The sequence below is a fragment of the Chiloscyllium plagiosum genome, chromosome 15 (assembly GCF_004010195.1).
Source record: "Chiloscyllium plagiosum isolate BGI_BamShark_2017 chromosome 15, ASM401019v2, whole genome shotgun sequence".
Lineage (NCBI taxonomy): Eukaryota > Metazoa > Chordata > Chondrichthyes > Orectolobiformes > Hemiscylliidae > Chiloscyllium > Chiloscyllium plagiosum.
Genome location: NC_057724.1, coordinates 44,170,567 through 44,186,671, shown reverse-complemented (window position 1 = coordinate 44,186,671; position 16,105 = coordinate 44,170,567). Strand labels below are relative to the sequence as shown.

Below are 16,105 nucleotides of genomic sequence, written 5' to 3'. Positions count from 1 at the left end.
ACAGTGTCCAGGGATATGCAGAAAAGTTGAATTAGCCATGGGCAATGCAGGCTTACAGCATTAGGGTAGGGAGTGATTCTAGGTCAGATGCTCTTTGGACGGTCAGTTTGAACTTGATGGGCTGAATGGCCTACTTCCAAGTTATAGGGATTCTGAGTAGACTGGCCCTAATTCACACTAATATCTCCCAGTTGTAGAGCTCCCAACTAGTGTATAGAGTCATTGAGATGTACAGTACTGAAACAGACCCTTTGGTCCAAACCGTCCATGCTGGTCCGATATCCTAAATTAGTGTAGTCACATTTACCAGGATTTTGTCCATATCACTCCTCAACCCTTCCTATTCATACACCCATCCAGATGCATTTTAAATTGGACCAGCCTCCACCACTTCCTCTGGCAGCTCGTTCCATAGAGACACTCTGCATGGAAAAAGGTCCTTTTTAAATCTTTCCCCTCTCACCTTAAACCTATGCCCTTTTAGTTTTGGAATCCCTACCCTGAGGAACAGTCCTTATCCAATCACCCTATCCATGGCTGTCATGATTTTCTAAACCTCTAGAAGGTCATCCCTCAGCCTCCAACGCTCCATGGTAAATAGTCCCAGCCTATTCAGTCTCTCCCTCAAAACCCTCCAACCCTGGCAATATCCTTGTAAATTTTTTCTGAACCTTTTCAAGATTCACAACATCCTTCCTATAGCGGGGAGATCAGAATTGCGCACACTATTACAAAAATGGCCTAACCAATGTCTTATACATCCACAACATGACCTCTCAACTCCTATACTCAATGTACTGACCAATAGCGGAAAGCACAGCAAATATCGCCTTCAGTGTCCTGTCTAAATGATCTGGAGGAAGGTATGGGTGGTTTGATTAGCAAGTTTGCAAATGGCACTAAGATTGGTGAAGTAGCAGATAGTGAAGGGGACTGTCAGAAAATGCAGCAGAATATAGATTGTTTGGAGAGTTGGGCAGAGAAATGGCAGATGGAGTTTGATCTGGGCAAATATGCGGTGATGCATTTTGAAAGATCCAATTCAAGAGTGAACTATACAGTAAATGGAAAAGCTCTGGGAGAAAATTGGTATACAGAGAGATCTGGGTGTTCAGGTCCATTGTACCCTGAAGTTGGCAACATAGGTTAATAGAGTGGTCAAGAAGGCATACAGCATGCTATCTTTCATCAGATGGGGTGTTGAGTACAAGAGTTGACAGATCATGTTACAATTGTGTTGGACTTTGGTTCGGCCACATTTGGAACACTGCATAAAGTTCTGGTCACCACGTTACCAAAAGGATGTGGATGCTTTGCAGAGGAGGTTCACCAGGATGTTGTCTGGTATGGAGGGCGCTAGCTATGAAGAGAGGATGAGTAGATTAGAATTATTTTGACTAGAAAGACAGAGGTTGAGGGGGGGAATCTGATTGATTGATTGATTGAGGTCTACAGAATCATGAGAGGTATAGACAGGGTGGATAGCAAGAAGCTTTTTCCCAGAGTGGGGGACTCCATTACTAGGTGTCACAAGTTCAAAGTGAGAGGGGAAACGATTAAGGGAGATGTGCATTGAAAGTTCTTTATGCAGAGGGTGGTGGGTGCCTCGAACATATTGCCAGCGGAGGTGGTGGAAGTGGGCACAATACCGTCATTTAAGATGTACCTAGACAGATACATGAATGGGCAGGGAGCAGAGGGATTCAGATCCTTAGGAAATAGGTCACAAGTTTAGATAGAGGATCTGGATTGGCGCAGGCTTGGAATGCCGAAGGGCCTGTTCTTGTGCTGTAATTTTCTTTGTTCTTTGTACCTAGGACTCCACTTTCAAGGAACTATGAACCTGCACTTTCAAGTTCTCTTTATTTAGCAACACCTTATCAATAAGTATGTATGTCATGCCCTGATTTGCCTTTTTCCAAAATGCAGCACCTCACAGGTTATCAGTGGAAATAGAGTAGATAAAGATAAACTGACTTTTCCTGTTAACACCTTCAAAACTTTGATCAGACCACCCCTTAACTTTCTATGTTCTAGAAAACAAGTCCAATTTGTACAATCTCTCCTCAAACTTAATCTCTTGAGTCCAGATACCATTCTTGTCAACCTACATTGCACTCCCTCCAAGGCCAATATATCCTTCCAAAGTTTGTGGTGCTCATATTTGCTCATAGTACTCCAGGCGGGGTTTAAGCAGAGTTATGTATAACTGCCACATGACATTTGCAATTTGAACTCCAGTTCACTAGATATAAAGGCCAGAATTCCATTAGCTTTCTTGATTAATTTTCTGTATCTGCTCACATTTTAAAATGTATGCACCTGAACCCCAAGTCTCTTAGGACATCATCCACTACATTTAACTTCATATGATCTGGAAAGTATTCCTTGTGGAAATCTCTCACACCCTTTGTGGGACACCCACAGGTCACGTCCTGCCGATTTGAGTACTTACCCAATATTGCTATATTCTGACACCTGCCACTCAACCAATTTCACAGGTCTGTTAATAATTTGCCCTCCATTCCATGGACTGTTACCTAGTTAACAGTCTCTTAAGTGGGACTTTATCAAATGCCTTCTGGAAGGCCATAAAAATGTAAAATGGGAGACTTTAAATAGTTGGTAGGCCTTAATTAGTTTTTGCTAACTGCACAGAATTAGAAATTTTATTTTTGATGATTGAAACTATCTGTTGTTTTATGCTATTGCAAATGTACATCTCCAGCAGTGACTATTTCATGCTACCTCTTCAAGTAGCATGCTCCCTAACGCAAGTTAAAGCACTGGCTTGTTCCCTTGTCAAGAAAAAGTGACCTGGTTTTTTTGTTTATGAAAAAGATAATATCTTCCAGCTCTCATGCCCTCCTACAAAAGAACAATCACATATCTCTGCCTATGCCATCTCATGGCCTGTACCCACCCCATGGCCCCTTATACCTTCCACGTCAACTTTAGCCCCTTCTTCCCACTCTCTTGTTTGTAGTCCTCCTTGCCAAGCTAGATTTCTCTAAGCATGTCCTTTATAGCCCCGAGGCTCAGTTAGTGCCACCTTTTCCCCCCTCAACCTCCATGCCAACAGAACCTAGTATCCATCATGAGCAGACCTCGGGATAATGCTAAGACTATAAAAGCTTCTCAAGTGTTCATTTACTCACTGATTATTTAACAAAAAAGTCTATAACCACTTGGAGCTGTCCATCAAGCTGCGAGCTGGCAGGCAGCCCAATATGATGATGAGAGGTTGTGAAATGGGTCATTCAGCATGAATCATGTAGTGATTGACCTCCGTCTAATGTCAAGAGGTGCAATTGCAACCACTAGGGAAGCAGTACTGTGTACATTGATGGAACTGCAGTCTGACAAGACATCAGGTCTTGGTTGACTTCATCCTAGGTGTTAATTTTAGACTTTTGAGGCACCTGGTAGATTTGCAGATGATACAAAGATATGTAGTAAAGTATGTTGTAAAAATTACATAAATATGCAGACAGATATAGAGAGATTGGGTGAGTGCACAGAAATCTGGTGAATGGAGTAGATTGTGGGGAAAGTTTTAACTTGGTTTTAACAGGACTTCTTTGTTTTAAAAAAGAGCAGTAGTTAAACTGAGAGCAACTACAGAAATCCAAGGTGCAGAGAGGCCTAGATGTGCTAGTACATATCACAAAGTTAATATGCAGATATAGAAGGTTATTAATGGAATGCTATCTTTAAATAAGAGAACTTGAACTTAAAAGTGAAGTTTTGTTTCAGTTCTGCATGATGTTGAAGAAACCATATCTTCAATATTGTGCGCAGGTTTGATCTAAACATGTTCAGGTGGTTCAGAGGAGGTTTACTAGATTGACACATGGATTTGTTTGTGGTATATGGAAGGATTGGACTGAAGGGCACATTTCCATTGGAGTTTAGAGGAGTGAGGAGGTACTTTCTTGAACGTAAGGAGCAGGAGTAGGCCGTCTGGCCCTTGGAGCCTGCTCCACCGTTCAATAAGATCAGAGCTGATCTTATCATGGCCTCAGCTCCATTTACCCACCCTCTGACCATAACCCTTAATTCCTTTACTATTTTTTCAAAAAAATTCTCCATCTTAGCTTTAAAAATATTCAATGAGGAAGTTTCAATCACTCCACTGGGCAGGGAATTCCACAGATTCTCAACCCTTTAGGTGAAGAAGTTCCTTCTGAATTCAGTCCTAAATCTGCTGCCCCTAATTTTGAGGCTATGCCTGTTGTCCTAGTTTCACCCACCAGTGGAAACATCCTATCTACTTCTATCTTATCTATTCCCTTCATAATTTCATATTTCTAGAAGATCTAACTTCATTCTTCTAAATTGAGATGAATATAATCCCAGGCTACTGTCTCTCCTCATAAGCCAACCCCCTCAACTCCAGAATCAATATAGTGAATGTTCTCTGCACCCCCTCCAATGCCAGTCCATCCTTTCTCACATCAGAAGACCAAACTGCATGCAGTACTTAAGGTGTGGCCTCACTAGCACCCTATATAGCTGCAACATAACCTACCTGCTTTTAAATGTAATCCCTTTAACAAAGAAGGTCAAAATTTCATTCACTGCCTTAATTACCTGAAGTCTGTAAGGTCCTGAACTATAACAAGGGGAACTTGGAAAGGATATGGGTGACTCTAAAACAAGGAGGTACTTTTTTTTTTAAGAAAAAAGCCTGTTACCCTTTAAGGACAGAAATGGGGAATTTTTCTAAGATTTGCATGACATTGAAATTCTGTCTCTTAAGGTCTGGGGCTGGATCTTGAGATTCCAGTTTCTGGTGTAACTTTGGCTAAACCAGTGATCCCCTCTATTTGTGAAAAATTCAAGTCACTGTTATGATCTGGATGGGTGGTGAAAGCAGATTCATAGCAAATTGCGCTCAGGTATCTTGATTTGAAACTATTTGCAGGACTTTAGGAAAAGTGCAGTTGAGTAAGGCTGATTGGAGAACAGATATGATAGTCTGAATGGTCTCCTATGCTCTGATTCAGTTACCCCACCACCAGGAGCATAGTTCAAATATGTTTGACTGTAGAAATTGTGTTCAAAGCCTCTGTAGTGACTCTGAAATAAGTAGCCTCTGGTTGACTTCTGATTATTGTTGGATCTTGGAATTCAACTGTTGACATCATGGCTAAATGTCAAGTTATATAGTTTTTTTCATTTCAAATTAATGCTCGGACTTTCAGCCCAGTTTCTGACAGTATTGTTTCAAAATGTACTTTTATCTCTGATTCTGTTCCCCACTGTTTTTCACCCTTCAGCCTCACTTTTGCTATTACTAAGAATCTGAGTTTGGATACCTTTGCTAAAATAACCATTTCTTCCTCTCATCGTGTTGCCCTATTTTGTGAGTGTTGTGACCCATTTTAGACCCAATTCAACCTTAAAGATACCATCTTGATTCCTCAATTTACTCTATAACATTTCAATCCCTAGCTTCCACTATTACTCTGGATCCTCTGACATTTGTTTTACTTTCTACCTCCCCTCCGTTGGTTACTGGCACTCACTGTTGTGCTGTGTTTGGATCCATTCCTCCTTCCACGTTAGTATTGCTGTTCCATTTCCTGATCACCTTCCTTGCTTTCATTTCTTTATTTTTCTATTGTAGATTTGATTGTGCAAATTGCTTTGTTTTTGAGTCCAGTATTGATATTTAACGCCAAACTATTCCAGATCCTATTACTTCTGTCAAGTGCCTCAATGTATTCTGGATTAATGCATATCTATAATATATCTTGGCTATTTTTTTAAAACCTCCAACATTTTTTTTGCTATGCTTATTCCCAAATGTATATTCCAAATATTTTTATTACTCAAATCACCAGGGCCTGATGATCTACATTGCAGAGTAATAAAGGAAGTGGCCCTAGAAATTATCACAAAGCTAGTCCTTTTGTTTTCTCTAAAAAGCTTGTTCATTTTCTCAAGGATACTGTGTCCTTGATTTTTTTTTCAGAGGGGTCATAAAACCCTTCGGGCTCCGAAGCATCTAATTCGTTACAGAGATGAAAAAGGATTTGTTTATTATGTACACAGGTGAGACCTCAGGCCAAAATGGTCAGGTTTTAGAAGTGACCTGTATACTGTACTGAAAGGGGAATGGTCAGCTCTCTAGCTAGCAGTTCAGTCCAGAACTAGTTAGGAGTTCAGCTGTGTGGAAACAGGTTGCTAAACTTTCTCTCTCCTTCTGTCCTTCTAACTTCAACCTATAAGCACTTGTTTTATTTTTACTGTTTCATGGGGTTTGCTTTTTGGGACTGTTGTGTATAATTGGAACAGCATAATTGAGTCTAGTTTGGATAGACTGAGTTCTGTAAGGGGTCTTTATTATGTTTGTGTTTCATTGTGTAATTTTGTGAATAAATTTTTGTTTTCAATCCTGGCCATCAACCTAGCTAACTTGCTCTGGGTAATTTTCATTGTACCGAAACAAATTGCACAGTTATGGTTTGTGCTGCCTGCTTAAGAATGTTTTGTGTGGTCTGCCCTAGTCTATAACAAAATATTGGATGTTTTGGAATCTTCCAAAATTCCATAGCCTCTGAAACATTTCCTACAGATTTGAAGATGACAAGTGTAGTCCCACTGTTTAAAAAGGGAGGAAGAGAAAAACAGAATTACAGACCAGTTAGCCTAGTCTATTATAAATGGTAACAACATATAGAAAGCATTAATGGGTTTGAACAAGGCAAGCTTAACAAACCTGTAGACTTTTGAGGATGAACCTAGTAGAGTAGCTAATGGAGAACCAGTGGATGTGGTGTATTTAAAATTTCAGAAGGTATTGGATAAGTCCCATAGATTAGTTGTCCAAATAGAGCACCCAAGCTAGGGTGTAATATATTTTGCATGCATCCAGGGTTTGTTGCCAAACAGTGTAGGGGAATAAATGGGTCGTTCTCAGAGTGGCTGGTTGTGACTAATGGGGCATCTCCAGGATCAATGGAGGGCCTCAGCTATAACGATGAGGGAACCAAATGCAGCATTTCCAAGTTTGATAATTATGCAAAACTAGGGTGGATTGAGAGTTGAGGAAGATGTATGGAGGCTTCAATGTGATTTAGACAAGTTCAGTGAGTAGGCAAACACATGGCAGATGCATTACATGCTCAATGTGAAAAACAAAGGAAGAATATTATTAAAATGGTGATATTTTGGGAAGTGTGGTCATACAAAAGGGATGTGGGTTTCCTTATACACTAGTCAAGGAAAGTAGATAGGTAGGTGCAGCAAGCAACTCAAAAGGCAAATGATTTATTGGCTTTCATTACGAGCGGATTTGAGTTCAGAAGTAGGGCTGTTGTACTGCAGTTACACAGAGACTTGATAAGATCACCTCTGGAGTATTGCATCAGTTTTGGTCTCCTTACCCAAAAAAAAACTTGCAATTGAGGGAGTACAGTGAAGGCTCACGAGGTTGATACTAGAGATGGCAGAATTGTGCTATGAGTGTAGATTGGTTTGACTAGGCCTGTATTCACTAGAGTGTGGAAGGATAAGCGGAAATCTGATTGGAAAGTGCAAAATTCTAGTAGGGTTGGACAGACTAGATGTAGAGAGGATGTTTTCCCTGATTGTGTCCCTTGGTTCTAGATTCCCCAGTCTCAGGATACTGGGTAGAGTTTTAGGACTGAGATGAAGAAAAGGCCGTTCATTTAAACGGTAGTGAACCTATAGAATTCTTTATCACAGTAAAGGGAGGCCAAAACACTGAATATACTCAAAGTTGTTTTTAACAAGTTGTCAAGGTAAGGTGAGAAAGTGGGAATATGGCAATGAGATAGAAGATCAGCCATGAACGTATTGAATGTAGGAGCAGGCATAAAGGGTTGAATGGCCTACTCTTCCTGGTTTATGTGCTTCTTGACAATCAAAGACACATTTGATACTTACTTTAAAAGCCCATTCTACAGATTTTTGTTTCTCTCCAAGTATATTTTGATTGGGCACATCACATTTAAAAATCTATTCTGAAATCCTCACACTAAAATTACTGATTTGAATATTAGGCAGACTTCTTTCTATGAACGTGCACGTCTTTGTGGCTGGCTTTAAAAATAATTTAGTATACCAAGTGGAGAAGTGTGAAAATCTGCCCCATGTACCTCTTATTTACTATTGGTGCCACCAATGGCTATCTACTGGTACCATCAAGATTAAGTTACAAATTAAAGGCATAACAAATTAGGATACTTCCCATTTCATTTAATTCATCATAAACTTATTGCCTGGCAACTATTGTGAATATACTTGTATATTCAGAAACATTCCAATCCTGTTGGATTTGATTAATGTAATAACAAATTATAATGTGTATTTTCTTAATAGCTACTCCAATTGGCATTGACTCAGTCCACACTCACTCAGGTGTGGTGTGTCACGGTTCTTTGTTATTCAATGATTTTTACCACTTATTGCAACATGTTGGTGCATTCTCAGTAAGCACCAAGCTTCCTTTGAGTGGTCTTTACTATCAGTGACAACAGTTTACTTTTGTGCCTTTACTTTGTGTCAAATTTTTATAGTTAGCATAGCAATGTCCAATCCACTGTCACAATGTACTTTTTGTTTTATCTCTGATGTAGGGCATGGCGGACTGAATTACTGAAAGAAGCATGCATTCTGGTAGCAGTTTCTGTTGAGCATGATGCAGTGCCCCTGGAAGGTGGTGTGAGAGCAGTAGTCCTGAACTCGCAGTACGTGGTTGAAGCTTGCGGCCCAGGCCGGTCTAGACTCACATACATCTCCAGGACAGACCTGAGGTTTGTGTTTCACATTGTTCCTTCCATTCTGAGATTAAACTATGCAGGAACGTGAGCATCAATCGAGAGAGAGCTGTCCTGGTGGCTCTCATTCTTAGGCACTGGGGTTACCCTTCATGCAGATCCAAGTGCATTAGTTGGTTAAGCTTCAAGAATTCTCATGGGTACTAAATGGAGTGAAAGATGCACTGTCTCTAACAGCTATTGTAATCAACTAAAAACCTCAAAGTCTAATTTTGAATTAAATTCTGAGATATTTGTCTCCTGTTAAGATCATTTTTCTTCTTGGGTATGGGTCATCAAACACTTCTCATGAATATTCCACTCCAGTCAGCTGCTGAATCAAGCAGCTTCTGTTTTGATCTGTGTATTGTATTGTATTGCATAAAGTACATTGTATTCTACAAAGATGGAGTTTGATATGGACCTTTTCATGGTATAGGAATGTTTAATTCCTTTCATTTCAAGTAAGTACACCTTTACACAAACGTTTAGAATCACTTGTTTGGAGTAGCAGTGACAGCGATTAGAGATGTTTCAAATCAAGCTGAATATTATATTGGGAGAGTTATGTTACTGATTTGGTTTATTGTCACGTGTACATAAGTACAGTGAAAAGCATTGTTTACGAGCAGTACAGGCAGATCATAGCAAAGACATACAGATCATAGGATGGAAAAAAATTTGACAGGCATACAAACTACGTCGCACAAGGGGTGTGCTGGGCGAGATCAACATTTAGCAAGATCAACGTTATTTGAAGTTCGAGAGTCCATTCATCAGTCTAATAATGGCAGGGGAGTAGCTGTTGTTGAACATGCGTGTGTTCAAGCCTCTGTATCTTCTGCCTGATACAGGTTATAGAAGAGCTTTACTGGGGTGGGATAGGTCTTTTGATGAAAGTCTTTCCAGGGGAATGGTCTGGGTAAATGGAATCCGTGGATAGGAGGTTGGCTTCAGTGATGATCTGGGCTGTGCACACAACCTTCTGTCGTTTTAGTTCCTGGGCAGAGTGGTTGCCATACCAGGCCATTATTCACCCAGTCAGTATGCTTTCTATGGTGTATCTGTAAAAGTTGGTGAGGGTCCTTATGAACATGCCTGAATTTCCCGAGCTGTCTGAGGAAGAAGAGGCATTCTTATGCCGCCTTTACCATTGCATCTATACGGGCTGAATATTTTTCTTTTTCTTGTTGTTGACTTTTCTTCTGTTTCTATTTTCTTTTTATCTGTCAGGGGTCGGACTCCAGAATGGTATAACAAGGTCTCTGGGTACCTCTGCGCAGTAGAAGTTGCGAGGATACGGGATTCCTTCCTGCCACCAAACTCACGAGGTCTACATCTGCAATGAGCTAATACTGCAAGCAAGAGAAAATTGTATTTAATGAATATTCCCTCTTCACAACTGTCACTAATCTGTGTCTTCTATCTAATCTAACTGGACAAGATGCATCACGAGAGGTCCAGATGAAGATGGATCTTCAGCCCATTCAGCATTATATTTACAATATACCAGACTTTCTGTCATCCCTTCATAGTACCCAACTGTTGGTTTAATGTGTCCGGTATCCTGGTTACCACCATGCTTTGTGTAAAGATATCATTCCTGACGTGGGACTCAATAAGTAATTGTTATTTGATAATTAGATTTTAGCAGTAACACACTAATGAGTTGGTGAGATACATTAAAAATGACATTGTTCTTCTGTCCAGTGTCTTGGTTTTAATCTTTTGTATGGCTTTAATTCATTAACTGCTGTGACATTCTTGCACCCATAGATCTGGGGTAAAGAAAGGGGTTATCTCAATTTGTTGAAAGTAAACCAGCCCAAAAGAGCAAAATGTCTAAATCTGTTCACTGTGATATTGTCAACCAACACATTCAACTAGCAGGAAAGATAAATGCAAGGAAATGTCTTGGAATTATGGGGTCGAGACCCTTAAACAATGGAATAAGGAAATGAGAGGTGTATGATTGTTAACTTTCAGAGAAGTGTTTACTGTGTATGGGGAAGTGCTGGGGATGTTGATGGGAGCATGTGTGACTTGGTTGTGGAACTGAAGTGGAATGGTGTTTTTAGGAAGTTGTGTGGGTTGCTGCTGACTGGCCTGCAAATAGGTTCTTTCTGTAGCAAGAATAAACATTTAAACCATTTGAGGTTATTTTATTAAACTTCATGCTCATACCTGATCTTGTATACTCTTGTAGCGTACTACATTGACTTGCTGCACAAATAAGATCCTTGTACTGTGCAAATACCTAGCATTTATATAGACAATTTCTTGTCTTATTTACATAAAACAATCTTGGAGCTGGAAATCGGAGGAAGACTGTCTCATTGGCAATCTAATGAATCTAGTTTGTTCCCTTTCCAATTGGCTGTGAGAAGATGCTGTAAGGGAGTGCAGGGCTACATTTTGACCAGAGCGGTCATGATGAATCTGCAGAAATATATCTGACCAGAGATGGCAACCGTAGACCTACTCCATTCTTTTGCAATGCTCTGGATGCCTTTCATAAGAGGGCATTGATGGAACGTCTGTGCGATTGCCCTCTTCTTATTTCTCTGCTTTGAATTTGTTATTTTAATTATCCAAATTTTATTTTAAGTAGTTTGGATAGGTCATTCCACTCTAGGTCTTTGAGATGACAGTTTTAGCATCCCAGTGCTGGCTTAACACCCTTATAGTTCCAATTTAATATTATTTTCCATGATACAATCCTTGTAATATGGCAGTTTGTGTATTAATTTTGTTTGAGGACTTTTAGCACCGTGCAAGGGAAGAGCTTGATGCATCTTGGTTGATTGGCTACCTAACCCAGTGGTTATGCCAGTATATGAACATTACTGATTATGTTTATCTTGGGTATTCTGGTAATAAACCTCAATTTCATTTAGTAAAAATACAATTTAATTAATAGATATAAAAAAAAGTCCCATATAGTTTGTTTTTGAAAAAATGCAGTTTAAAACTTAAACAACCCTTTGAACTACAAATGAGTGAATGCATTTAATTTAAATTGGTGCACGTTGGAGTATTCGTATTTTCTTTTGCACAATGCTATTTATGGTCAAAGTAGATACTTGTCATTACCTGGTGCTTTGATTTCAGCCTACTTGCTGCTGGTCACTGTAATATTAGAAATAAATTGGCATTTGTATTTGCATGGTTTTGATGTATAGATTGTGTTGCTCTCGAGCTCTGTTAGTAGTTGCATCTCTGGTCCAGCATTCTCAGTTGGCCTGATTGCCATAAATTGAACAATTCTTCAGCTTTCAAAGTGGAATGGTAATTTGGCTGGAATGCTGATATTTAACATTAACTGCTAGTTGTTACATTATATTCAGTCACACTTTTTTGCATAGCAAAACTTTAAATACTGTTAGCTTTGTCTATGATTCATATATCTGCATTGTTTAACTCTTTCTTTTGATTTGAAGGAGCCTTGTTGAAGGAGAAGTTGGTGACCATATTTTAGCTATCAGATTCTTTTAAAAGCTGGCGTGGTCATATCTTCAATTAATAAATCCAATTTAGTTGATCGTTACAATCCCAATTTTTAGAGATTAGAAGAAATTGTTTTATTTTAGAGTTTGAATGGACTCTTGCTTGAATTTTATTGAACTATAGGTGAAACAGCGTCACGTTTAAATTGTTAAATAAGGAAGCAAAATTAAATATCCCTGCCAGGAATCTTAACTTTTCAATTGCCACATTTCACCTTTCTATTTCTTCCACATACCACTTATTGTGAAATTTTTGCTTAATCACAAGAATAAAATTGGGGGCTGTTATAGAATTTTAATCACTGTCAAAAGACTTTTGTAGATGTGATTTTCTTAAAAATTGAATATAGTTGACCTTCAGGCCTCGAGTAAAAGAAATCTGACAAGTAGTTGAGCTGTGTTGTGACAGAAAATGTGAAAAATGAGCATTTTATAGCAATTCTTAAATTGACTGAATCTTGTGATGCATCTAATGAGCTACAAAATGACCAAACGCATCGCAAGATCAACAAAGTTGATCTTTTGAGTACGGTAGAGAGGTTTTTAATCTGTGTTGAAAGAAAGGTATACTCACTTTTAAAGGATGAAATGTGCTAGTCATAGGAAGCTGGAAGAGGAAGGATGTGGGAAAGGAAAGAAGTAATCAAAACAATGTGTGCTGTGAGGATAAAAGATCTGCAATCCAGATGTATTACAGCAACCAACTGCAAAAACTATATATCTTCATGAACAGAAGTGTTGCTTAAAAAAAAATCACTAGTGAGCCTAGCATAAGGATTTGGATGGAGTCTCAAAGTACGTACCATCATCTTTTGATCAAATGTTAAGTTCTGTCAAAAAGCCTTGCAAACTGTAAGAATCATTGATCTGTCAAACCAAGAAATATAATTATAAAGAGACATGATGTTGTATAAATAGTTAAATATTCTGGAATTGTCTCTGGTTCCCAAAAGTGAATTAATGCAATTAAAGACAAAATACTGCAGATGCTGGAACTCTGAAATGGACAGAGAATGCTCGAGAAACCCAGAAGCTCTGGCAGGGTACCAAAATCATACTGGACATGAAACCTTAACTGTTTCTCTCTCCACAGATGCAGCCAAAACTGCTGAATTTGTCAAGTATTCGGTGTTTAGTATTTAGACAGATCATTTCATCAGGAGATGGAATGACGGATAGATAGGTCATCATAAAATATTTTAAGGTTCGCAGAAGCTTCAAATATGCTGGCAGAATCATATTTTTCAATTTTTTTCAAATCAGTTTTTCAATTCCTGATATCTTGTATTCCAAACTCCCTTCTCTGACCTCTGAAATTGCTCACTGTTCCAAGTAAGGTGTTTGGGAAAAAAAATGGGCTTTGTGTGTGGGGTTGGCAGAGAGTATGCTATTTGACTAACATTACTGGACTGCTTATACAGGATTGTGCTTTAGGTGAACAGCCTAATCCATTAAGAGTAGTTTGGAAATCACAGATGCGTTTTATATAATTTTCCATTCGTTACAATCAAAGATTGGAAAAATGTGAAGATCAACCCTCAACCTAGTTCTACCTTTGTGTTTATTAAGGCATTGTATTCTCATGTTGAGAGAATGGACATGAAGAATGCATATGTACAACACAAGTTCTTGTATGTTAAATTAATGGATATTACCAGTGCCCAGCGCATTACTGTAGGACGAACATGTGTGACTGAGTATTCATGGATTGGAAGACCTTGAGGGATGTAGAATGGCACAGGTTCTATTTAATATTGAGTATTTTTGATCTCAGGTATTTATCTTGTTGAGTTTTTGTTGCCAATTGTACATATTGTGTTTCTATAAAATCTGTCCAATGTGAAACATTTGTATGGATTTTTTAAAAAAAGACTTGTATTAAAATTATATTTTTCTTGACAATTTGTCAAATGTACAGATCATTTTAATAAATATTACTTCAGGTTAAAATGTCTGAAATGTTTTGACTACTTATTTTAAGTGAGCTTCCTGACCCTGCCATAATATAGTTGGCAACATTCTTAGCCAGATCTGTCTTAAATGAGGAAATCTGGATTGTGTGGTGCTATGGGGACAACAGTAATCCTACCAACTGTCAAAGGCAAATAAAATTAGCCAGGAATGCAGCTTTCTTTACTCTGCATTGTTCAATATCTTAAAACAAAGACAAATCACAGTCAACTTCTAACCTCTTCTTTATAGTCTTTTATTTGTATTTTCCATCTCCAGTGGAGAGAAGTTTGACTTAGTGCAATGGCAAATAGTTTTAACACTTTTGCCCATTTAACACTTCTGCAGTCAAAATTATCAAAGGTCCTTCCTACTACAACAAGGCTTTAAAATTCAATAATTGACTTCACTGTGCTTTACTTCTATGGCCTTTGGCCTTGTGACCTCAGTTTCACAATGAAAATTAAATCCAGTCCTGGTCGAACAGTCAATTAACATTGAAGTTGAAAAACAAGCTTGTAATCCTCATTGGAGTTGCCCTGAAAAGATTATGAATGATTGTTGCACTGCGATCTCTGCTCTGAGGTTTCCAGCTTGCCTTGTTAGAGAAGCTTCTCCCTGTCCCTTTTGATTGTAAAGATGATATTGAGTTGGAGTCTGGTGTGGGCACTCTGGAGGAGTTCCCATTGCATTGGCACAGCCAATAGCCAGTGTGATAGTGAACAAAGGTAGATCCAGTGAAGGTATTCACGAGGACAAGTGTAGGATTCCTTTGGCATCAGCAAAGATACACATTTGGAATGTAAAGATTCACTCCCTTAACCAAGGGTCAGGGAGGTTTGCCATTCCAGTTGGGTATGATTCCTGGAAAACACAATTTACCTCCCAATGGTAGGTGAACATAGGGGAGTCCAGTAAATATACCAGACAGCATTGGAGATCTTTGAAGTGCTATTTATTACAGCCTGACCTATGGGAGAATTGCCTGTCCACTGTCACCACAATTTTCAATGAGATTAACACTGGGCATGTGAAAGAACTCTGCTGTTGTCAATTCAGAAAGAAATCTTGATGTTTATCTGCACAACTTCCCAATGTACCAGGGAACTGTAATGTTATACAATGTGTAAATTTACAGTGGAGAAATTAGATTCATTTACAGCTCAAAGTATTTAATTTCACTTAGTCATAGAGATGTACAGCACGGACACAGACCCTTCATTCTAACTCGTCCATGCCAACCAGATATCCCAATCCAATCTAATCCCAACCCAATCTAGTCCCATCTGCCCCAAATCTTTCCTATTCATATACCCATTTAAATGTTGCAATTGTACCAGCCCCCACTACTACCTCTGGCAGCTCATTCCCTTCACATGCCACCCTCTGCTTGAAAATGTTGCCCCTTCGGTCTCTCTCATATCTTTCCCCTCTCACTGTAAACCTATGTCCTTTAGTTCTGGACTCCCCCACCTCAGGGAAAAGACTTTATCTATTTACCCTATCCATGTCCCTCATGATTTTATAAACCTCTATAGGGTCACCTCTCAGCATTCCACGCTCCAGGAAAAAAGCCCCAGCCTATTCAACCTCTCCCTGTAGCTCAAATCCTCCAACCCTGGCAACATCCTTGTCGATATTTTCTGAACCCTTTCAAGTTTTACAACATCCTTCCGATAGGAAGATCAGAATTGCATGCAATGTTCCAAACTGGCCTATCCAATGTCCTGTACAGTTGCAACATGACCTCCCAACTCCTGTACTCAATACTCTGACCAAGAAAGGAAAGCATACCAAATACCACCTTTACCTCCTGTCTACCTGTGAATCCACTTTCAGGGAGCTATAAACCTGTGGTGC

At 39.1% G+C, this 16,105-nt stretch overlaps 1 protein-coding gene across 1 annotated transcript in view; it reads left to right on the top strand.

Annotated features, from left to right (window-relative positions):
• stard8 (StAR-related lipid transfer (START) domain containing 8) overlaps positions 1-13,651 on the top strand; it is a 62,095-nt gene extending 48,444 nt beyond the window's left edge. The window contains exons 12-13 of the mRNA XM_043705304.1: positions 8,610-8,786; positions 10,023-13,651. Coding sequence (XP_043561239.1) covers positions 8,610-8,786; positions 10,023-10,137 — 292 coding nt within the window. The 3' untranslated portion in view covers positions 10,138-13,651. The remainder of the gene's footprint in view (positions 1-8,609; positions 8,787-10,022) is intronic.
• The last annotated feature ends 2,454 nt before the right edge of the window (positions 13,652-16,105 follow it).